Genomic DNA, 25,870 nt, shown 5'->3' on the forward strand with positions numbered 1-25,870 from the left:
AATGATTTATTCTAGAGAACCTGTAGAGAGGAGAACTACTGCTCTGCAATGTCTTCCGGCTTTCTCAAACACTAGAGGGCGCTCCCGGGCCAAAATGAATGGGTTAATATGGAGCATTTGAGCAAAATCATAGTTTATAAATGCTGAAACATTTTTAATGTAAAAGAATTCATTCATTTCCTGAACACAGAGCAGCATAAAACATTTTAACACTGCTGTTATATTTTTAAGAGCTTTTAAACTCGAGTTATAGGAGTTTAAAACAGCGCCTCATGTACGTTCATGACGTCAGTGAGCGCGAACAGCCAATGAGCTGCTCCGCTCACCAACCAATCAGCACTCGGTAGCAGTAATGCTAACGTCCTGCTGCCCAAAACCCGTTTGCTGTATAAAAAGGAAACATTCAGGTGAGTTTTCTTTGCTTTTTTAGTGAAACTCATTCTTCTACTGTCTAAAACTAAAGGAAAGTTCTGGTTCAGTGATTAGAAACTATTTTAACTTTTCATTTTTAGCCGTTGCGCTCTATTCACTCCCATTCACTGAGGGCTCGCTTGTGGGCGCCCTCTGGCGTTTCGCAGTCCTGTTTTTGATGAGACTCCTCATAAACCGGCTCGGTTTATTCCTCATTATGGTACCGGTGACTCGGTTTGGAGCCCTCAGCGCCCTCCAGTGGAGCAAAGGCTCTAATAAAATGACGCTAATAAAATAACGCAGTATAATATAATACAATATAGCATGAAAGCCTATCTTTATGTCTGTCTGTCTATCTATCTATCTGTCTGTCTGTCTATCTGTCTCTCTGTCTGTCTATCTATCTATCTATGTCTGTCTATCTATCTATCTATCTACCTCTCAATTTATCTGTTTATCTCTGTCTGTCTACAGTGTTGTGAAAAAGTATTTGCCCCCACCCGAGTTCTTCTATTCTGCTAATTTGTCATATTTCACTGTTTCAGATCCTCCTAATGTTGATCTAAGATGAAGACTAAACACAAAGTGCCGCTTTAAAAGCTGATTCCGTCACTGAGGACGAGGAGTTACTAAAAACCACCTCACTCGTGTGAAAAAGTAATTGCCCCCTAAGCCTAATAGCTGGTTGTGCCGCCCTCAGCAGTGACGGCTGCAATCAAACGCTTTAGAACAGCACCGCAGGCGGACCAGCAGGCGGCGCCAGCAGCGATTACAGGTCTTGAGAACAGAAGAAGAACAGCGCCGTGGTAACAGTCGCGTATATCTGTCGTCATCATCCGCTCTGTTTACAAACGGGGTGTCCGCGCGCTGCAAACGGAGTCTATCGGTTTAGCCGCGGTACATGGGTCACAGCGCCGCGCGCCTCACTGCCACATCCGGAGATGAAGCCCGAGGTGGAGGAGCTGATGCCGAGGCTGCTGCCGGTGGAGCCGCGCGGTGATGATGAAGATGATGAAGATTACCGCTCAAACGAGCCGCCGAGGAACCCGCAGGAGTATCTCAGACACGTTCAGTAAGACCCCCCCCCACACACACACTCACACACACACTCACACACACACTCACACACACACTCACACACACACTCACACACACATATACACACACTCACTCATACACACACACACACCCACATATATACACACACACACACACTCATATATACACACACACTCATATATACACACACTCACTCATACACATACACACACTCACTCATACACACACACACACACACTCATACACACACACACACACACTCATATATACACACACACACTCATATACACACACTCATACACACACACACTCATATACACACACTCATACACACTCACACTCATACACACACACACTCATACACACACTCATATATATACACACACACACACACTCATATATACACACTCACACTCATACACACACACACTCATATACACACACTCACTCATATACACACACACAGACACACCCACACACACACACTCATATATACACACACACTCATATATACACACACACTCACACTCATACACACACACACACACACACTCATATACACACACACATACTCTCTCACACAGACACTCACACACACACTCACACACTTACACACACTCAGTCACACACTCACACACAAACACACACTCACACACACGCACACTCACACACTCACAGACACTCACACAGACACTCACACAGACACACACACAGACACACACACAGACACACACACAGACACTCACACAGACACACACAAACACACACACAGACACTCACACACACACAGACACACACTCACTCACACTCACTCACACTCAGACAGCCGGTCGGAAACACCCTCACACAGCGCAGACTGCTGCAGAGGGGCTGTGTCCCAAACAGCTCTCTGCACTCTACATAGGGCACAAACTTACATTAGAGCATGAAATAATGCCCTACATAGAGAATTAGCTCAATAATACGCTACACAGAGCCTTGCTCAGTACTATTGCACTTATACTGTAGAAGCCCTTATTTTGTGCCCTGAGCCCTATGTAGTGCATTACTTCATGCTTTTTGTAGTACATAAGTAGTGCATTACATAGTGCACTACACTGAGCATGAAGTAATACACTACATAGTGCACTACACTGAGCATGAAGTAATACACTACATAGTGCACTACACTGAGCATGAAGTAATACACTACATAGTGCACTACACTGAGCATGAAGTAATACACTACATAGTGCACTACACTGAGCATGAAGTAATACACTACATAGTGCACTACACTGAGCATGAAGTAATACACTACATAGTGCACTACACTGAGCATGAAGTAATACACTACATAGTGCACTACGTAGAACCCTGCACAGTACTATTGGACACACACTGTTGAAGCCCTTATTTCATGCCCTGAGCACTATGTAGTGCATTACTTCATGCTTTTTGTAGTACATAAGTAGTGCATTACATAGTGCACTGCATAGGGCATGAAACAAAACTCTACATAGTGCACTACACAGAGCATGAAATGGTACACTCAATAGTGCACTACACTGAGCATGAAATAATACACTACATAGTGCACTACACTGAGCATGAAATAATACACTACATAGTGCACTACACTGAGCATGAAGTAATACACTACATAGTGCAGTACACTGAGCATGAAATGGTACACTCAATAGTGCACTACACTGAGCATGAAATAATACACTACATAGTGCACTACACTGAGCATGAAATAATACACTACATAGTGCACTACACTGAGCATGAAGTAATACACTACATAGTGCACTACACTGAGCATGAAATAATACACTACATAGTGCACTACACTGAGCATGAAATAATACACTACATAGTGCACTACACTGAGCATGAAGTAATACACTACATAGTGCAGTACACTGAGCATGAAGTAATACACTACATAGTGCACTACACTGAGCATGAAGTAATACACTACATAGTGCAGTACACTGAGCATGAAGTAATACACTACATAGTGCAGTACACTGAGCATGAAGTAGGGTTTAGGGCATGAAATAAGGGTTTCTACAGTGTATGTCCGATAGGATTTACAAAATGCCGTGACGTTCAGAAAAGGCTCCCTGTTCCCTACATAGTGCACTACTTGGGACATGAAATAAGGGCTTCGGCACCCACTTATAATAGGAAGTCGATTAGGATTCACTCAATTAGTTCTTCACACAGTATTTTGTTTTATATGGTGCCTTTTTACACTTTAAATGTTGGTCATTTTACTGACAGTTACCGTTTTTTCTGTGCCACAGGCGGGAAGCATCACTGTGCCCAGAAGTCGTCGTTGCCCAGATTGATCCAAAGAAACTGAAGAAGAACCAATCAGTGAACGTCTCTGTAAGTACGCTCGTAAAGCAGCCCTACGTGCTGATCACCTGTAATAAAAATCTAATGAGAAGTGTTTGTTTTTACAGCTCACAGGCTGCCGGGCTGCACCGCAGGGCTTCTCTCCCAGCCTCAGGTGGCAGCAGCAACAGGTCAGCAACTTCTCTGAAGTCAGACAGGTAAGCAGGGTGGGCTGGGTACATTTTTAAAACATATACTGATTTTGCCCTTATTATAGTTTTGAAATTTATTCATAAGTTTTTATTTAGTTTTTCATTTTGGCTTTGATTTAAGCTTATTTTCAGTTAGTCTTGAGGGAGCATTAGTAGTTTTAGTTTTAGTCTTTAGTGTTATGATAAACACTGTGATAGCAGGTATTTCATAAGAGTATAATAAAATGAACACAACAATAGACCGAGCTCATCTCAGTTCCAGCTTTACTTAAAGACCAAACAGAGAAACACACCTAAAAACTCTCGTTCATACACAAAAAACTAAAACTAAAGTTTTTCTCTCAGTAATTCTATATCATTTTCATCAGTTTTACTGTGGACATTGTAGTTTTTATTTAGTTTGTGTGTTTTTGAAATTTTTATTTTTATTACATTCAAAAAGCACATTTTTTCACTGCTAGTTTTAGTTTAGTTTCAGATGATTCTATATAGAAGCTTTTTGAGAAGGGTTCTATAAAGCATCAAAATGGGCTCTGCTGTTGTTACAATGTCAAGCTTGTAACAATAGGAGAACCCTTTCAGGTTCTATAAAGAACCATTTTGAGAAAGGTTCTATCTATAGCATGTTCTCCATCACTCTGAAGAATGCAAAGAACCTTTTAATCATGCAAAGAGTTCTTTGAGTGTTCATGGTTCTATATACATCCATTTTCTTTACTAAAGAGCCCTTGAAGTGCCATTACTTTTAAGTGTGTATCAGAGTGGGAATTATGTTTTAGCTCATTCAATCAAAACAATTATTGTGTGTGTCTGTTTTTTTTGTGTAGTTTTTTTGGGGGGGGCTGTGTGTGTGTGGGGGGGGGGTAGGTTATGTTATGATGTGTTATACATCAGTTAGTTTCGGCCACGCGAGCTGATTGGTTGAGAAGCGTTCTAACTGTGCTATTATTTCTCCATAACATCACGGGTTTTTCACAAACACTATCACTCCGCTGAGACGCCGTCGCTAAGCAACGACTTTGACAGCTGTAGGAGACGCTCAAGACATTTGAACGTTTTTACTTCTTACTTTGCCACAAACAGAAAATGGACACTTTTAAGATCACATTTGACCGACAGCCGATTTGGTCAGACTCTGAAGATGAGACGACACTAAATTCCCAAACTGTCCACCACTGAGCAGCTTTTCAGTCGGCAGCTGAGACAGAAGAACAGCTGAACAACCTGGAATCAGCCAGAAATGAACCCCATTCGCCAAACTAAATGGGCTGTAAGATGCTTTACAGACTGGCTGGAACAAAACAACATTAATACTGATCTGGCAAAAACTGACAAAACTGAGCTGAACTTGATATTGCGGCAGTTTTATGGCTCAGTCTGATTTGGTCAGACTCTGAAGATCAGACCACACGTTTGGCGAATGGTGTTGGGTTCATTTCTGGCTGATTCCAGGTTGTTTAGCTGTTCTTCTGTCACAGCTGCCGACTGAAAAGCTGCTCAGTAGTGATGACAGTTTGGGAATTTAGTGTAAGGAGCTGGAGAACGAACTGCCGGCTGTGCAGCGAGTGGGCGGAGCTCGTTACTCTGACGTAGCAACGAGCTGCTCGTTAAGGAACTATAATTTGGTGAAGGAACTGCGAACATTAAAACATATTAAACGCCGCGTTCACGACCCAGTTTATTAATTTATTACTATACTTATTATTTATATAACTGTTGTATAAAAGCAGTAGAACACTCGAGGAGTGTGTTATCGCCAATAACATCATGGCTGTGATGATCTATGGTGACCAAATCACAGCCGTGATGTTATTTGGCGATAACACACTCCCTCTGTGTTCTCTTGCTTAATTATGCTATGCATGTTGGTGTTTCTTATGTTGTGTAAAATGCTGTAAAAGTTGTCTTAACTGTAAATGTAATTTCCCCTATGGGGGACAATGAAGTTAGTTAAAGTAAATTGTACCAAATTAATGTTATTCAAGATTTCATGATGCACTACGTGTTTTCCTAAAAAACAGTAACCGAATCAGAGATCAGATTTACTCTCCTGTCGATATTCTCTGTTTCAGAGTGTCGCCAAACACCGGCAACACTGGAGAGCTCAGTTTTTGGATGACAATGTCGTCATGGTGAGCAGTTTATTCAGTGTATTTTTAAATACTCTGGATGAAGTATTGGTCTGTAACCCCCTCCATTCTGTCTGCAGCCCAAACCGGATGATGAGGACGGCTGGAAGAGGTTCTGTCTCGGTGAAAACGTTTATCTGGACACTTCGCCCAGTGAAGGAGACACAGTGAGTCCAGGGCTGGATTACGTTAAGGTACAACTGAACTCCCTCACTCTTCTGTTCCTCATACAGCAACAAGACACACAGCACATACAGTTTCTACAGTCATACTGCACTAAACGTCTTTTCTCTATGAAATTACAAATAATGCAAGAGTTTCTCCACCGATTATTCTCTCTTGTTTTGTTTGATCAGATGGGCTTTCCTCCCTTCCTCAGCATCGTCAGCAAACTGAGTCAGGTAACTGTTTAAGGACAGGAAGACTTTTCACAAAGCCAAATTTTTCAGTTAGCCAGTTAGTTAAAGGGGAATTCCACCGATTTTTCATCATTTCTGTGAAGTGGTTGATTGTAGAGACTCAGATTTCTTTACAGTGGTGGTGATAGGAACCAGGGGTCACCATGACTACAACATAAATATAGACATTTTATTTACTATCCAGAACCACCAGTGAACCTACACGAGTCTTCTGAGATTATATGGAATGTTGATGATGGAAAATAGTGGAAAATCTGAACAAAAACAGCCCCCTGCGTGTATCCCTCCACCATGAATGTGTTTTAAAAAACATATTTTAGGCCAAAATCTTCTCAAAACTATCCTAAAACAGTGTCTCAAACATCAGGCAGTGAATTCATAACCATTTCATGTAGTAACTTTCTGTGACAGAGCTTTTAGAGGTGGACGTCTGGTTCCTGTCACCACCACTGTGAACAATTCTGACCTGAATGACTTTGTTTACATACTAACCATTTAATTATGCTGAAATATTGAATTTTTTTTGGAATTCCCCTTTAAAAGTCAAAGATGTCCGATAGGATGAGAAGTAGTGAACTTTCATACTACACTGTTAGAAATGAAGGTGCTGTGCAAGGTACAACAGTGGTTTTAAGGTCTGATTGTGAACCTTAAATAAGTTTTTCCAGGTGAAAAGTTTGTATTTGTATCTTTTCATAACCGAATGTTTTAAAACAGAACAGTAAAATAAAAGCCTGGAGACGAGACGGGGTGTGTGGAGTCAGTACAGCTTAGAACATATCATTTCAGTGGATTATGGTTCAGTTATGTTCCCTGACTAAAGGTACTGAGATGGAGCCTTGAGGGAACCACCCCAGTGACAGGAGGGGAACGTCTGGCTTTAGATTGTACAGTTAAACTGAAATCCTGCTCTGTGAGATAATCCTCACCTTTCCAGCTCATAGTTGGAGAATCATCACTGATATTTCTGTGTTTGATCAGTTCTTCTGTTCTGTGTAGTCTACCGTATCTGCTGTGCTCGAGTACTTGATCAACTGGTTTGAGGAGAGAGACTTCGTTCCGCAGTTGGTAAGTTCAGTTAAGCTCATTTAAAGCAGAACATTAATGAAGTTAAGCACATGTTTTAAAGTATTTCTCCACAGGGTAGATGGCTGTACGCGTTACTGGCGTGCCTTGAGAAACCTCTCCTCCCAGAAGCTCATTCGCTCATCAGACAGCTGGCAAGACGATGTTCTGCAGTGCGAGCTGACCTGGTAAACACTCTCTTTCACTCATTCACTCACTCACTCTTGCTTTCTCACTGCACACAGTGAGTAGGGCTGTCATTAGGGTTGGACCGATAGACAATGCCATCACCCGACATTGACGGCTGACGGACACCATGATGTTGAGCCACAAGGAGAAAGCAGAGCCTCGAATCCCCCACTGACCTGCAGTATGACTCGTTATGCAGCGTTAGCTTGTGTAAGAGGCGCTGGGACTCCCTGTGCTCTTGTCTTTTTGTAGAGTGGGATGCACCCAGTGTATTCCATGTTAAGTTGCAGTGCTGAAAAAAGTTTTAGAGTGTTTAGACCGACTGTTTAGTCCGAAAAACATCAGATTTGGTGTGAATGGGCCTTAACACTATCACTCCCCACCCCCGACCCCTGCATATCATCGTCCACCACGATGTCTCCCTGTAGACATAGTCATATGCCAGTTTGGTAGATGTTGCTCTACCCTAGTTGTCTCTGTGGGGAGCAAACATGCAGAACTACGCCATCTGCTGGTTGCAGTTAAAACATTTTGAATCTGCATTCATTTCTTCTTTTGTGAAATTTTGAGACAATAAAAGCACAATAAATTTAAATATGATATAAAACCAGAATATTTGGGGTCACATGACTGAAAATTTTAATATGTAAATATGTGTGTATGTATGTGTTTTATATATGATAAAATGGACACTGAGCGTAGAAACAAGGAGGTGGTCATAATGTTATGCCTGATCGGTGTGTGTGTATGTATGTATGTATGTATGTATGTATGTGTATGTGTTTGTGTATGAATGAGTGTGGACATGTCTGGTCAAATTACATTTTGTTGATTTTTCTAAGTGAAAATTTAAATGAACCTAACTCTACACACAAGTACACACACATACACACATACATACATATATAATCACTGCAGATTTATGGTCATTTATGGCCTTCATATGAACTTCATTTGTTGCACGTGAAACCTCTTTTTGATTTCTTCTAGGAGAACAAAGATGATGAGAGGCTGTCAGCGCTTAATTTGATGATATGTATAGTTGCAAGGTAACCGACTCACTAATAACCTCACAACATGTAAATTGTTTGTTTATAAGCATTATTATGTTTTTTTTTAATATAAACAATCCACTTTTTTTCACAGGTATTTCGAGCAAAACGATTTGGCTGACAAAGAGTGAAGGAGCAGTTGAAGATGAGAGGAGAGCTTTTGTAAATGCCTTTGTTTTCTATGCACTGTGATCACTTTTACGTCGCTTTGTCTGTAGATTTAAGGTGCTCAGGATGTTCTGGAATTAAGAAAACCTTTAATGGCCCTTGGTGTCCAGTTTAAGATTCGCCCATCTTCGCCCACCTTCATGATGTTACAGTGTAAAAGTACTGTTTTGTACTGAAATAAACTCTCTTAACCCACAGATTTTTATTTATTCAGTTGCTGTTTATGTATCCCTTTGCACTCTGCATTAAGTGAACAGCAGTCTCTTACAGTGTGGCGTTTTGAACCTCTTGTTACAGTGACTGCCTTTTTATCTCTGTATGCTAACACTAAATCGGTCTATTTGTGGTTCATAGATATAGATATAGACACTCCAGCCACTTTAATGGGTCCACCTGCCTTGTATCTACATGCACAGTCCGTTTTATCAGGTCCGCTTACCATAAACAGCACTGTGCAAAAGCCAGAGACCATCTTTCCTTTTTTTTAATTTCCAGTCAAAACCCTAACAACCACCTGGAAGAGCTGGTCGACCCCAAAACTGCCCCCATCAGATAAACAGCACTTAAAGCTTTCATCTTTGAGAGAGAGGAGAAAATCAAGCTGCTTTAGATCTGAAAACATCCACAGGTGTTTCCGTCCATCCTTCCACTGTGAGAAGACGACTCAGCGCTATAGATGAAAGGATGTGTAGCTGTCAAGAAGAACCTCACTGAGAAAAGGAGACGGACACATCAAACAAAGAAGCTGAACAATGGACTGACCACCCCAGAGTCCAGACCTCAACACCACTGAATGTGTTTGATTACTTCAGAAAATGATCAACCAGCTTCTAAGACTGAACTTTGGAGGTGTGTCTGCAGATTCTTTGAGGAACTGAAAGTGAGTCTCCTGAACAGAATGGAAGCTGGAATAAAGGGACAGAGAGACTCACTGACTCACACAGCTGAGAGTAGATTCAGCTGCTGAGGCTTCTGTGTCATTTTTTGTTAAATATGTTTTTCTGCTGCTGAAAAATGAAACTTAATGAAAGATGAATAACTTACTTCCTGTTCTGAACAGTAATTAAACAAAAGAAAGGTGGTCTCTGACTTGTGCACGCTGCTCTATATGGTAAAATTGTTAAAATTACGACCACTCTTGTATTGTCTCAGTTTAATGTAGTTTCAGTGTATTTTGGTCGTTTTCTTCATAACAAGCATAAAAAATCACCAATAGTATGCTAATGTCTCGGTAGCTAGCTAGCTAACTTTCCGTTCCACCTTAAATAGTCCAGCAGTTCTGACACCTGAAGAACCAGAATGTAACTGCTGCACCATTTAAGGTGGAACGGGAAAATTCGAACAAGAAGCTGGTGAATATCTGACTTCAGCTTCATATCACTGAAGAATTATGGGTGGGTGATAATAAATAATTGCCCCCCTCTTTGAAGGCATATGATGCCCTAAATGTAACTAAAGCCCAGCAGTGAGGAGCTGAACTTTACCCTCCTCTGCTGTCACTGCAGACTGGCAGGGTCGCCTACAGAGCAGCGCTGGTAGCTGTTAATGAAGTGATGCTCTTTTTATTTGAGGGTCCCATTTCAGAGGGAAGATCTCAACCACTACCCTGTAACTCAGTTCCAATGGGCAACACTCGAAAACAAGGGATAGGGGTAAAAATGAGAAATGGGACTGGGCCCTAATTTCGGTACCAATATATACACATATTTATTCAGTATTGTCATTATATACTGTTATTGCACTGCCTTTTTCATCTCAGGTTACAGTTGTTACACCCTTATTATTATTACTGTGCTGTGTAACTGATAGTGGCTGCTAAATTTCCTTCGGGATCAATACAGTATCTACCAATCTATCTATCTATCTATTTGAAATGGCGTTCGTTTGACCCGCCCCGAGGAACTCAGAACGACAAGCGCTTATTGGCTAGCACTGCCTTCAAGGGTGACGCGCCTGTCAACGTCGACACCCATTGGCCAACGTCTACGTCAATCAAGGACACGGCGGGTTTGAGCTGCCAGCGTTCTTCCGCAGCTGCGAGCAGCAGGCGTGCTAGCTTAGCAAGATGGCGGTGGCGGTGCGGACTCTGCAGGACCAGCTGGAGAAGGCGAAGGAGAGCCTGAAGAGCGTGGACGAAAATATACGGAAACTGACCGGCAGAGACCCGAATGAGTTACGGTAATGTTACGGCTGCGGGGCGACGGTTTATACCGCAAACGTAGCCGCGTAGCTAAAGGCGCTCCCGTACTGTTAGCTTAGCTGCTGCTGCTAAAAGGGGCTGAGATAGCTACGCTAGTGTGAAAGGGGAACTCCACCGATTTTTCAAATTTTGTACCTAAGTAACCGGAGAGATACGTGGTTCGATGTGTAATATTCCGTTCTATAGAAACGTAGCTACCGAAGCAGAATTGTTCACAGTGGTGGTGATAGGAACCAAACGTCCACTTCTAAAATCCCCTTCACAGAAAGTTGTTAGGTTACGTGAAATGGTTATGAATTCACTGCCTGATGTCCGAGACGCTGATTTATGGTAGTTTTGAGAAGATTAAGGCCTAAAAATCACACGCAGGGCGCTGTGAGGCCAAAGAAATCCTTTTATTTTCAGATTTTGAACTTTTTCCCCCATCATCACATTTCCATATTAACACTCAGAAGACACGTGTAGATTCACTGGTGTTTTTGGAGAGTAAGTAAAACGGCTGTATTTGTGTTGTACACATGGCGACCCCTGGTTCCTATCAACACCACTGTAAAGACATCTGTACATTTAACCATTTAAGATGTTTTTGTCACTGTATGCCGTTTTGGAGCAAGCCTGTAGATGCATGAAGGTAATTTAAAACTATGACGTTATATGTATGGAAGTATAAACACACATGCAGTCTATGAGATAAACAAAATAGTATAAACAGAGTTTAACGAAGTAAATAAAGCATTTCACGTCAAACCACTCTGAATGACTGTGCAACTCAAGGAGCCAATTATTCAGAAACTTGGAAAAATGGGTGGACTTCCTCTTTAAGTGTAGCGCACTCGTGTTCTAACTAGTTCGCTTAGCGAGCGTGTAGAACTCATTCCTCCTCCGTTTACCGGCGGTAGTAGTGAGTTGGTGGTTCTCCAGGCGCCCCGCAGACCCTCCACACGGTCCAGCTTTCTGTGTTCTTTCCCGACTTTCACTGAATTTGGATAAAACACAGTAATCGGCCTGAGGGGCGATTCGAGAACCACCGAGCTAGCGAAGCTAAGCTAACTGTGTGAGCCCATTGCAGTACATTGCGCCTGGCTGCTGGTATTAGCTAGCCAGCATCTCATGGTACTAAGTTGAAGGGAAATTACACCAATTTTTCAAAAATTTCTGCATAGTTCAGTGTGTAAGTGATTTCAGAGTGGTTTGGTGTGAAATGGTTCATATTTCTTATACTGCTAGTATTTATACTACTTAGAACACGAGTGCGCTACACTTAAAGGGGAAGTCCACCCATTTTTCAGAGTTTCAGAATAATTGGCTCCTTGAGTTACAGTCATTCAGAGTGGTTTGACATGAAATGCTTTATTTACTTAGTTAAATTTTGTTTATACTTTGTATCTCATAGACTGCAAGTGTATTCATACTTATATCTATCTATGTATCTATCTATCTAACTATATATATATGTGTGTGTGTATGTATGTGTGCATATACATATATGTATGTATGTGTGTGTGTATGTGTGTGTGATATATATACATACACACAAACACACACACACAAACACAAACACAGTTACCTTTAGACATCTACAGGCTTGCTCCAAAACATCTCATTGCGCTTGTACAGTCACAAAACTAATCTTAAATGGTTAAATGTACAGATTTCTTTACAGTGGTGGTGATAGGAACCAGGGGTCGCCATGACTACACCACAAATATAAAAATATTTTATTTACTATCTAGAACCACCAGTGAACCTACACAAGTCTTCTGAGGTTTATATGGACTATTGAGGGTCAAAAAGTGGGAAATCTGAAATTATAATTTTTCTTCTAGGACTGTGTTGTCTCAACACCCTGCATGTATCCCTGTGCCATAAATAGATAAAAATATCTTGATTCAAATTGTTTTAAGCCAACACTTTATCACAAAACTGTCGTAAAATCGATGTGTCAGACATCAGGCAGTGAATTCATAATCATTTAATGTAATACACGTTTGTTAGGGAGCTTTTAGAGGTGGACGTCTGGTTCCTATCACCACCACTGTGAACAATTCTGACTTGGTAAGTTTCTCTGGGATGAAGCATTTCACACCAGACTACTGAGTGACAGTGGGACTCATTCACCAGCTGTTCTTAAGAAGAAATTTCTTCTTAAAACCCACTTACAGTTTTCACAAAGATTCTGACATTCACCAGTGTTTTATGTGGGATTTGTTCTTAGGTACGAACAGAATCTACACTCTCGAGCACAAAGGTGAGAACAGTTCTGCTCTTTAAGAACACGTCATGAATCTGACGTAGACTTTTTCTTAGGACCTTTCTCAAGAACATATTTAAGAAAACAAAAAACTTAGGAAGATACTGGTGATTAAGGCCCATTGTTTAAAGTTTAGCCATTCGGTTATGCAGAAATTTTGAAAAATCAGTGGAATTGCCCTTTATATCAATAAAAAATAATCTAACGTATCTAACCTAGATATGAACAAACTTTTGATCTTTCTCAACCAGTTTTGCTAACGGTATGAACTAAAAATAAAAAGATGGTTCTTAAAGAGTTCTTTAGTAAAGGCAGTTGTTCTATTTAGAACCACGAGCCCTATAGAACCTTGTGCATTCTAAAATAGTTCTTTGCATCGTGAAATGGTTTGTCAGATTTATGAAGAACGGGCCTCTTTCGCCAACATCTTCCTCAGTTTGTTCTTAAATGTGTTCTTGATAAAGGTCCTAAGAAAAAGTCTGCGTCAGATTCATGACGTGTTCTTAAAGCGCAGAACTGTTCTCACCTTTGTGCTCTTGAGTGTGTGTAGGTTCTGTTCTTACCTGAGAACAAACCCCACATAAGAAAACACTGGTGAATGTCAGAATAAAATGTCGTAAAAACTGCGTAAGTGGGTTTTGAGGCCTGGTGTTTCTATGTAGCACCAAAAAAGGTTCTGCTATTGTTAAGATGTCAAGCTTGTAGGAATAGCAGAACCCTTTTTAGTGCTATATAGAACAATTTACAACACAAGTCTCCATCTGAAGAACAGTTTTACCATAGAAAGAACCATTTAAGCATGCAAACGGTTGCATTTAGAGCTCATGGTTCTAAATAACCAGTGCTTTTATTAAAGAACTCTTGAAGAACCATCTTTTTTAAGTGTACCCCAATCAAAGTCCTTCCAGATCACGCTGGCTGGCAGTTTTAGCAGCGTTAGCTTCATAATGCGCTCCACATCGACTGTGAAAACAGACTTACAGGTAAAGAAAGTGGTTCTATTTAGAACCATGAACACTCAAAGAACCCTTTGCACGATTAAAGGGTTCTCAGCATCATGAAAGGGTTCTTTAAATTGATGGAAAATGTGTTGTAAAGGGTTCTATATAGCACCCAAAAAGGTTCTTCTACTGTTACAAGCTTGATACTGTAACAACAGAAGAACCTTTTTGGGTGCTATATAGTACATTCTGCAACACATTCTCCATCAGTCTGAAGAACCCTTTCATGATGCAAAGAACCGTTTAATCATGCAAAGGGTTCTTTGAGTGTTCATGGTTCTGTATAGAGCCATTTTTTTCTTACGTGGAACATATGATGAAGCTAAGGCTGCTAAAACTGCCAGCCAGCGTGATCTGGAAGGACTTTGATTGGGGTACACTTAAAAAAGATGGTTCTTCGAGAGTTCTTTAGTAAAGGAAATGGTTATTTAGAACCATGAGCTCTATATAGAACCATTTGCGTGCCTAAATGGTCCTGTGTATGGTGAAATTGTTCTTCAGATAGAGACTGTGTTGTAAATTGTTCTATGTAGCACTAAAAAGGGTTCTGCTGTTCCTACAAGCTTGACATCATAACAATAGCAGAACCTTTTTTGGTAGGTTATTATTTGTCTGGAACGCTGTTAGTGACCCGAGGGCTGGGCGAGTTGGTGTGGTGAGAGAAATGAAACCAACTTCAGCCTGAATGAGAACTTGCAGGTTTTTGTGTTTTATAAATATTTCTAGAGGTTTTTTGCACAACTTGGCAGGTTGAGGTGTGTTTACTGTGTTTTAAAGCCCACCCTTTTCTTCCAGACCCGGTCAGACCAGGCGTTTGTCCCTCACAGGCCCAGGTGGAGGTAGAGGGCGAGGCATCAATCTGCTGAGGTAAATCTTTATTCTGCTTTCTTCATGTCAGAATGTTCTCTCATTCAGGGTCTTTGGAGAAATTTCAGTGAGCTGTTCTTGTTTTAAAGGCGTGGACTCTCCGATGGCGGTGGAGGACCCCCAGCCAAACAGAGGGATATCGAAGGGGCACTCTTGAGGTAAACGAGTTAGAGCTCTGCGCAAAGCTGCTATCAACATAGAACAATAGACTAGAAAGGGTCCATGTCATGGAAAACTAATGTCCCTTCTTTTTTTTATTTTTGATGTATGTAAACATTATTAATGTTAATGTTTTACAAATTCACCCAGTAAAGGACGCGGGTGCTTTTTATGTAATGTATTTATTCTATTTTAAATGATGTTTGCAGGCTGGCGGGGGATCAGCGAGCCAGGAGAGATTCACGGCATGACAGCGACGCTGAGGATGATGACGATGTCAAAAAAGTAACTTAAGCAATAAGATGTCATTATTGCCAAATAAACCTTGAGAATATTATAATATGAGAATATAACTGTGAAGCAAAGCTGAGGACTTTTGGCATAATAATAATTATAAGGGTGGGCAAAATGACAATTGTCATTTATTGTGTTAAAATAATGTCACAGTGCAATTTTCTGAGCTTATTATGGACATAATCAGTACTCAAAGAGCACGAACTACTTATTTAATTTTAATTAGGCCTGTTTAATTGGATTTAGTGCAGGTTGTGAAACATGAATGAGAAATTGTTGTTGGATTGTTTTTTATTATTATTATTATTATTATTATTATAAGGCCTGTAGTTTTTTATATGTGACACTACAGGTTCTATTTTGTCTGTTCCAACTTATTAAATTTCAGAAAAACCAAATATTGCAATATTGTGTTGTGAAAATGTTTTGAAGCATCTTAATGTGCTTTTGGCCATATCACCTGCCCCTTAATCATAATAAAAATATAATACATTAATAAATAAATATAACTAATTTTGCAGCATAGCAGGGTCAAAGACAGGTCATAATTATTATTGGGAATTTTGTAGCTTTTTAGTTTTCGCCACAAAGGACTGATAACTTGCGTCACAATGGAAACACTAACCTCCCTAAATCTCCGCGTCAGTAGTAAATTGTTGCCCATTTGGAATTTTACGCCATTTTCACGACGTCTCTTTCAGCAATTGTTCCTCTTAATGGGTGGAATTGCTCACTTAGTCTCCACTTTGACTGGTGTTTTCCTTTGGTTACTGAGTGCAGTAACTGCTGCTGTGGAGTGTTTTGAACAGGTGTGAATCGGCAGTCAGGGGACTTAACAGCTACTAATACAGCCATTACTCATACAGCCATTCGCAGCACTAGCTTTGTTTTTATTATTTGAAAAGGAGCAGTTTTAATTTTGATTTAATTTTAGTTTATTTTATGGCAAATATTTGGGCAAAAACTCAGAATTACATTGTCATTTCTTCCTGATGAAATTTGCCATGCTGAGTCAGCACACCAGTAGACTGTGCTCAGCTTGGCAGTTAAAGGGGACCTGTTACACTTCATCCTGTTTCTTTAGTGTGTTGTGTAGCTTTTTGCGCATGTAAACGGTCTCAGTTCACACCAGAGGGAGAAACACTCTCCCCCCCCTTTCTCAGCTGCCTGAAAGGCCCACTTTTAGACCACTTAGTTCACATCTAGTCCGCCCTTCATTCACTGAAAACATAACTTGTATTTTTTCACTCTGAAATGCTCTGTAGTAGTTCTTGTGTTTTTGAAGTGTTTTTATTTTTATTAGAAGTAACGAAATTATGTTTCAGTAATACTTTCTCATTAACATTAATAACCCTAATGTGTTGTACAGTTATTAGTTATTCAAACCTTCCTGTCTCATTTCCAGCCAGCGTTGCAGTCATCAGTAGTAGCTACCTCCAAAGAGCGAACGCGCCGAGATCTTATTCAAGATCAGACGATGGATGAGAAGGGCAAACAAAGGTAGCAGCACTGTTTGTGCTGTTTTGTTTTTTTTAAATGTTGTTTTTCCTGCCATCTGGTACGTGTATCTCTTGGTCATTCGATTTTTCATTTCAAAACCAATATTGAAAAGCAGGCATGGGGAAATTCTTGTTTTTGGTTACTGTCAGTGGAAAAAATTAAATAGCTTTGTTTTACAGTTTGATCATAAATCAATCAACAGTGGACTGAAGGATCGTATTTTACTGATTTACTAGCTGGATGTAGACGTGCAGAGTGCACGTTTGGTCGCAGAAGCTCAGAAATCAATAAAATCAGGCCTGTTTGTCAGGGTTTTGCAGAAACCACGACTTCCTTTCGTGTGCATGCGTGTCTCATGGGCATATGGACACAGATTAGACTCACGATTTCGGTTGTTTCTGTGTGTAGATAAGTTAATCCAGACTTCAAACGAACAGTGCAACAGGACCTAAAGCCCAACACAGAGCCTCCGCCTCACAGTGAGAGTTTAGTTTAATGTACCGAAGGCGCTGGTTGTTGGTGCAGCGCTCGGAGGGCTGAATGGCCTTCAGTCGTAATGATGAGTGTGTTGGTGAAGAAAGAGACACAGGAGAGGCTACAGAATAACACAGATAACGTACACCTACGTTTTACGTCTATACTCATTGTGCTTTTAGATGACCTCATATCACTTAGTGCCTGCAATCATGTAAATACAATTAATGTCTCATATGCTGTGTAAATAGATATACTTTCGTTTTTACTGCCTAATACTTGAACTTTTGTCTATTTGTGTTTCTATTTTTTATTTTCTGCATAGTATTTGTAAGTTTATGTGCAGTTATGTCTTGCTACTAAAACACTGCAATTTTCATTCAGGATCAATAAAGATCTGTCTGTCTTTAGACTAACAAAAACAACAACATTAACAACATTAAACCACAACATCGTCTCTTTTTACGGGCCGGAGCTCACAGCACAGCTCTGTATGAACTGCTGGGACTAGGCCAGTCAGCACTCATACCCAATCTTTCCTGTCTTTATAATTTTTTACCACCTGATTTCTGAGGTTTAAGGGATAGAAAATGTTTTAATTTATTTAAATTTAAATAAAATACAACCCTTTTATTCTGTTGTGTGTGTGTGGTTTTAATTTATTATTATTTTGTGAAACTGTAAAATGAAGCCATTTCTTGATTTTTCTATTGACAATAACCGAACCAAAAACGAGAACTGACCCTTTTTCCCGTTTTTCAATACTGGATTTGAAATGAAAATTGAATGACCAAAAGATACACGGACCCCGTCTCTCCAGCATCGTTGTCTCTCCTTTTTAAAATGTTTGTACATTCACACTTGTTTTCCTGCGACTGTGTCGTGATCTTTTAGCAGGCTTGACGTTAAAGGTTACTGTTTTCTTTTCTTCGCCTCTTCTACTCTCAGAAATCGGCGCATGTTTGGCCTGTTGATGGGAACGCTGCAGAAGTTTAAGCAGGAGTCTACTGTGTCCACAGAGAGGGTAGGTCTTGCCCCGTTAGGCGGCGTATTGTTTTGCGTACTTGTTCTAATTTCTGAAGCATTAGTAGCTTTGAGAAATTAACCAGTAGAGTAATTCTTATTGATTTTTAGAGTCTTAACTGTAACTGACAATCAGAGAACACTTTGAACAGAGGAACAAAGTCCTTCTGTTTTATTTTAAATCTTTCCAAACTTTTCCAGCTGAAAAGACGGCAAGAAATTGAGCAGAAACTGGAAGTCCAGGCAGAACAAGAGCGCAAGAAGGTGGAGAGTGAGAGACGCGAGCTGTTCGAGGAGAGACGTGCCAAGCAGACAGAGCTGAGGCTTCTGGAGCATAAAGTGGAGCTGGCACAGCTGGTAAACATCTCAGGCACATTCATGTGGGCTACAGCCATCTGAAAGGGGATTTCCACCAATTTATTAAAATTCCTCCATGACTCAGTGTGTGAGATGCAAACAGAGATTCAGAGTGGTTTGGTGTGAAGTGGTTCTGATGTCTTTACAGTGGTGGTGATAGGAACCAGGGGTCGCCATGACTACAACACACATATAGACATTTTATTTACTATCCAGAACCACCAGTGAACCTACACGTGAGTTTTTATGTGGCTGATGGTAAAACAGTGGAGAATCTGAAAAAAGTTTCAAGCCTCACAACGCCCTGCATGTATCCCTCCACCATGCATGGATTAAAATAAATGGTTTCAAATACATGTTACACCAAAACTATAATATCACTGTTTCAGTCATCAGGCAGTGAATTCATAACCATTTCATGTAGTAACTTTCTGTGAGGGAGCTTTTAGAGGTGGACGTCCGGTTCCTATCACCACCACTGTGAACAATTCTGACTCGGTCAGTTTCTCTAGAACAGAGCGTTTCACACCAAACCACTCTGAACCGCTCTGATTACACATCTATACATATTCCATATTGCACTGCCACACTGTTTATACATCCAGGCATATACAACTATTAACATATGGTATTGTTTACAGTGCATAGTCACTTGGTTCAGTCACCTGCTTAATGTTTATGCAATTTTACTTATTTTTGTACTGCACATTTATATTTGATGATTGTTTTAGTATATTTTATTATATATCTGTACGTCTATTTATGCACATGTATAATAGCGTATGACAATACTTCTGCTCTTGTTTTGCTCTTTACTTTCCCTCTTGGATTAATAAAGTGATCTATCTATCTCTACAACTCAACCCTTTAATTATGTAGAATCTCTTAAAAATCGGTGGAGTTCCCCTTTAACTTTACCATCATGATAGCTTGTTTAACCTTCTTTTGTGGTGGTTCTGTGTCTGTTTCAGCAAGAAGAGTGGAACGCACACAATGCCAAGATTATAAAGTTCATTCGAACCAAGACCAAGCCACCCATCTTCTATCTGCCTGGTCGCATGTGCTCAGCCACCCAGAAGCTCCTGGAGGAGTCTCAGAAAAAAATGAACAGTAAGCGTAATAATGAGGTTAATTTGGTAATTTGCACAGATTAACATGTGTGTTCATAGCTGTGTTTGAGGAGATACAGGAGTGTTTTTATTACATCAGACATTTCTGCTCAATTATTCCCTTTATGATGTCGAAGAAAGCTTCATAAAATAGTGGAAGTGTAAAAACAGACCATTAAATCGTTAATGTGACTGTATGACAATTTGATTGTCAGTTAAAATTTCATGATTGTGTCGGCCCTATTGTAATCCATCTTCAGCCTTTAGACTCTTCCACTCCAACGTGAATAAGTAGCGTAAGGGCTCGCTGCTAACGTTAGCACTTTTTTCACTTAGATCTTGTGCATATGGTGGTGTTTTTTGCTAAGACCGTTTTGCTAAAATTAGATTCAAAAGTCACACTATATCTCCAAGCTTACAGTATCATGTCATACCGTAACTCCTGTATCGTGATACATCATATCACCAATACACAGCCCTAATATAAATACATATAAAATTAACAATTTAGTTGTTTGTTCTAGTAAAGTACAAGCCTAAAAGTTGCCAAATTTGCCGAATAGCCTCTTTACTTGCTGGCTATATTTACTTAGTAGCTAACACTGATTACACTGACGAATGAGTACACTTACACAAATGACTACAGTTACACAGAATTGTGTTCGTGTTCTTCACGAGCATAAAAATTTAAGCAAAAAAACGAATTCTGCCATACATGATGCAGCAATAGATTGGCTACATACCCAGCAAATAAATGTCAGTGCTGCTCTATAAACATGTTAGAGCTCCAAGTTAAAAGCATTTTTTGATTTCTTAAGCTGTGCATTTGCGTGTGTGTTTGTCTATTTGCCTCAGTCCAAAGCACCCAATTCACATTCTGCTGGTTGCAGCATACTATGACTGGAAAATGGTAAGTCAGCTTAATTGCAATTAGGCGATTGTTTTTCACTCCTGAAACCTGAAAGCTCAACTCTGTAAAAACAAGTGTTGCAGAAACTTTAGGCTTGGTTGGCTGTAATCAAGACATCCTGGTAATATATCAGCTTCTGTTCACACATTGTGCTGAATCTCGTCAGTCTTGCTGGCATTTGGCTTGTAAACTCCTTTCCATTCTGGTTCTATTAAATTCCCACATAAATGTGTGAAAGGGAGGAATGTGTTTTAGGATTGGGAATCGAGAAGATTGTGTGGAATTGACTCCTAAGGCCAATTTATACTTCTGCATCAAATCTGCGCTGTTGGTACCGCGTAGCCACTTAGCCTACCCCACAGCTTGATGCGCACCTCCCTAGAAGTTGGTCCACTTGTGAACATCGTATTTCCTCCTTCGCCGCCGTTTTTCAGTTCAGCTGAGAGTTGGACGAGAGGTTAACCGAGGAAATCCGGAAACGTGAACATCTGTTTGACTCGTCTTCGGCACACTACAGAGACTGCCAGATGGCAGCAAATTCATGGTGAAAGATTTCCTCAAACATCAGTTTGGACGTCACGGAATGTGTGAAGAGGTGGAAGAACTTGAGGGACGAGTACGTTTGGGGGGGGATAAACTCGCTACGAAGAAGAGCGTTGTATTTGTTTCTTTCCTGGCCGGCACAGTTTGTAAAGCACCGGGACACTGTTTGTGTGTGGCAGTTGTTGGTAGTACACCAAGGAAGTCAACACAGTGGCACACAAACCCCACCAAGAACTAGTGTTTTGGCGGTGTAACTGCAGAGTGACGCAGAAGTGTAAACACTCAGAACAGCATAGGCCACTTGTGTAGAGAATCTACATAGATTTGCCACAGAAGCATAAATTGGCCTTTAGAATTGATCCTTTGATTCCCGTCACTTGGAATCTGGTTTGATGCCAGCATTTCTGGAATTGAACACCTTTAGTAGCAGCCATTCCCTCTCTGATTGTGATATGGGAGTTTTTTTATACACAAATAAAGGTGCTTAATGAAATATACAAAATATCATGACCAGAATACAAATGCAAACTAGTAGTAAATCTCAAACAGCAGAAAATGTTTAGATTCAGTTTCCTTTGTTTTAATGGGGAGAAAATGTAGAATTGGAGGTGAATATTTATGGATTGAGACATTTGTTTTCATCAGTTTCTCTAATGTTGTCATCTCTCTTATGTATTTGTGTGCGTTCGCGTTAGGTGAAGATCAGAAGGCCTCGTTCATATTGATATTTTTTTGGGGAACATTCTTTGCTCCTGTGCTTTGCTTTAAGTGGTGTAAATGTTAAAGCTTTATTTTTTATTCATGTATCTTTTTGCAGCTCTATTTGAGGAGAGACGTGAAGCTTTTGCCGAGCATTTGAACAAGATGGAGGCTCGGCCGAGGCGTCAGCCCCAGCGGGCTGCAGAGAGGGGGACGGAGGACGGCGGGCGGGCTGAAGAGCCGAAGAAGGAAGATGGAGAGGAGGAGGGTAAGCAGAGAGTAAGGCTGACAGGTAACCGACACGATGTAGAGATGGAGGAGGAGGAGGATGAGGAAGAGGCAGGAGAGGAGGAAGGAGAGGAGAGGGAGGAGCGAGAGGAGGTTAGGGAGATGGAGATTGAGGGGGAGCAGCAGCAGCAGCAGAAGGAGGAGGAAGAAGAGGAAGTGAAGGAGAAAGAGGAGGAGGAGGGCAAGGCAGAAGGAGATGAGGAGGAACAGGAAGAAATGGCAGTAGTGGAGGAGAAAGAGCCTAAAGAGGTAGAGGAGAAGATGGAGGTTACAGCAGAGGTGAAGGAGTCTGAGGGCCAGGCAGTGCAGAGCCAGCAGCAGGAGAAAAGTCCAGAAGTAGCTGTAGCTGAGGTAGGTACTGACAATAGGGAGGAAGAGGAAGATGCAGGAAAGGGAGCTCGTCAGGAAAGTGTTGCCGAGTCCCAGGAAACCTCCGAAAACGTCATGGAAGTCCAGGCAGGGTCTGAAGAACCTCCAGTGGGAGCCTCTGAACCGTCTGCACCTTCTGCAATGGAGCCATGCACCACAGAGGCAGATGGTGCTCTGGAGCTCCAAAAGAGGCCAGAAGAAGACGCTCCTTCTCAAGAGGAGATCCCCGAGCCACCTGCCCAGCCTCAGGAACCCAAGGCAGGCCCTAAGGAGGCCGAGGAAGCTGAGGAAGAAGGCGAAGATTCCCGCGGCCGCAGCAAAGCCAGGCCCAAACAGAGTCGAAGCCGGAGCAGCTCCAGTTCCTCTAGCAGCTCCTCGTCCTCCTCCAGCTCCAGCGGGTCCAGCTCGTCCTCCAGCGGCTCCAGCAGCCGCAGCAGCTCCTCGGCCTCGTCTTCCTCGTCCTCCAGCTCGCGCAGCCGCAGCCGCGACAGGGACGGGGGGCACGCGAGGCGCCGCAGGAATTCAGACCGCGAGCGCAAGAAGAGCGGCAGCGAGAGGGGGCACAAGTCGTCCAAAAGCAGCGGCGGGCGAGAGGGCAAAGGGTCCAAGGACAAGAGCTCCAAATCGGACAGGAAAAGGAGGAGCTCGGAGGGAAGCAGGTCAGGAAAGAGGTCGTCTCGCAGTGACCGGGACCGCAAGTCTGATAGAAAGGAAAAGAGGCGCTAGCTTGAAAGAAAGCATGTCTGTTTTTCTTTTCTCCAGGCCAGTTCGGTTATATCAGCAGAGCTGTATGTACGGTGGGGAGGGCAGTACGTTTTTGGGGGTAAAATTGCCTTAAACTGGCTTTTCCTGATTCCCAACAATCCTAAGTGTTTTTAAAATTAAGTACAGTCTGTTTCTTTTTTTTTTTATCAAAAACTCCTGTCTATTATTTCTTTTTTCTCTGGTCTCCTCTGCTTTCACTCATAATTTTAAATTTTCTACCGCCTGGTTTTAAGTAATGCTCCACGCTAAATATCTTTTCAACCCCCCCGTTATCTGTCTAACCTTCTCCCGGACTGATGGACGAGCTGAGACGTGTCTCTAATACTGAACGTACATATTTTGGCTTCGGTATGGCCTGTTTGTCGCTGTTGTAGAGTAGTAAGTCTTTCTTTCCCCGTTTCCTTTTCTTGCGTAGTCGTGCAGTGCAGATGTACTTTTAGCTTTCTGCAAATGCTGGACGTCCACTTTGGCAGGTAAAGTGGAACGGTCCTGTTTTTGGAGAGAGCCGCAGACTTTTTGTATAAATGAAGCTTAAACATCACTTGTTGGGGAGAATTCAATAAAAAAGTGAACGAAATTTTTTCTCTTGTTTTATTTTTTGTTTTTAAAAGTATTATTGTACTACAAAAGTAATGCAACAAAGTATTTTGTCACAATTACATAATACACTAAGTGGGTTTGCTATGTAAGAGTGAGCAGTGTGATATTGTTATTGTGATAAATCATTTCACAATATGCTTTTTGAGCATAATTAGATGTTAAACTGGGTTCACTGTAGATGTGGAAGTCAAACATTGAATATAAATCACTTTTTCTGTGTGGTACGGCTGGTTAATTTCATTTTATCTTTTCAACTTATCAAACTTCAGAAAACCTAAATATTGTGTTACATATTGTGAAGTCATATAGGAAGATTCACTCAAAGGAGGCCCCGAATATTCTGTTCTAACTCCCGTCAGGATGAAGCAATGTGAACCAAAAAAATACGCTACATACCTAGATGTGTAATCGATTGCATTACATGCGATGCTGGAAGTGATCTCCGTTTTCTGCCGGACACATGAAGGGGTACGGGGGTATGCACCCGGAAGTTGGAAATGGAGGTTAACATTGCGACGGCTGCCCGGTGCCCACCTCGTCTCACAGATGTTATTTCATTCATTTTATATTTTCTGTTTCTATTTTTAGTTTTTTTTTATATATATATGATTGCATCCCTGCAAAATTTCTGACCAGTAATCAAACACCCCTGTGTTTAGTTTGGTCCACTTCAGTCATTCAGTGCAAAACTAACCGAACCAAATGAAAAAGGAACATCACAAAAACTCATGAATCGGTTTACAGAGACGTTATTAATGAAATGTCATGTTATTAATCACATGAAAGGTAGTTTTAGTTACTCGGTCCGTGGCCCAATTGCTTTTTGTCACTTAGTCATTTTTTTTTTTATTTTTTAAAAAAAAAGTTTTGCCCTACCCCAGCCTGTCAGCTTTGGGAGTTTTGTGATACTTGTTTCTCAATCAAAGCACCAGCAAAACTGAAGATGTTTTATTGGACGGTTCAAAAGGAGATGCAGCGCTACAGATTCAAGGTTGGTGGTTTTTCATTTATGGTTTCCTGAGCCAGAACGACAGATGAGTTTCATGGAGCTACATTAATTTTTCACAGATTCGTTTAGGATCCAAATGATGAAAATTATTACATAAGAGGAGAGTGAGATGTGCTCCTCAATGAACTTGTGACAGTGGCAAGAAAAACTTTCTAAAAGCAAGAGGAAGAACCCTTGAGAGGAACCAAGACTCCACAGGAGAACCCATCCTCTTTTGGTTGACACCAGATAGAAAAACGGTAACACAACAAGAGTAAAAAGAATAATGAACTGACAAAGAACATAGAAAAGTGGTTAAAGAATCGAGAAAAGAAAGCAGCCTGTCATTGGATGAAGTGTTTAGATTACCAGATTAATATCCTTCAGGCACCAAGTCAGGCAAAAGTGGAGGTTTGATAAAACTGGGCTGATATGGTCAAA

At 41.1% G+C, this 25,870-nt stretch overlaps 2 protein-coding genes across 2 annotated transcripts; both read left to right on the forward strand.

The window, feature by feature from the left end:
• Positions 1 to 1,229: 1,229 nt before the first annotated feature.
• gemin2 (gem (nuclear organelle) associated protein 2) lies at positions 1,230 to 9,245 on the forward strand. The gene is made up of 10 exons (XM_036593278.1): positions 1,230 to 1,483; positions 3,765 to 3,849; positions 3,927 to 4,016; positions 6,083 to 6,142; positions 6,220 to 6,333; positions 6,496 to 6,540; positions 7,558 to 7,626; positions 7,701 to 7,811; positions 8,803 to 8,861; positions 8,959 to 9,245. The coding sequence occupies exons 1-10, from the start codon at positions 1,353 to 1,355 to the stop codon at positions 8,993 to 8,995; spliced, it is 801 nt and encodes a 266-aa protein (XP_036449171.1). The 5' UTR covers positions 1,230 to 1,352; the 3' UTR covers positions 8,996 to 9,245.
• Positions 9,246 to 11,061: 1,816 nt separating this feature from the next.
• Positions 11,062 to 24,419, forward strand: pnn (pinin, desmosome associated protein). Its single transcript, XM_036593175.1, has 9 exons — positions 11,062 to 11,210; positions 15,280 to 15,351; positions 15,441 to 15,509; positions 15,720 to 15,795; positions 17,210 to 17,304; positions 18,727 to 18,802; positions 19,003 to 19,158; positions 20,130 to 20,268; positions 22,538 to 24,419. The coding sequence occupies exons 1-9, from the start codon at positions 11,098 to 11,100 to the stop codon at positions 23,800 to 23,802; spliced, it is 2,061 nt and encodes a 686-aa protein (XP_036449068.1). The 5' UTR covers positions 11,062 to 11,097; the 3' UTR covers positions 23,803 to 24,419.
• Positions 24,420 to 25,870: the final 1,451 nt, after the last annotated feature.

The sequence above is a fragment of the Colossoma macropomum genome, unplaced genomic scaffold (genome assembly GCF_904425465.1).
Source record: "Colossoma macropomum unplaced genomic scaffold, Colossoma_macropomum, whole genome shotgun sequence".
Classification (NCBI taxonomy): Eukaryota; Metazoa; Chordata; class Actinopteri; order Characiformes; family Serrasalmidae; genus Colossoma; species Colossoma macropomum.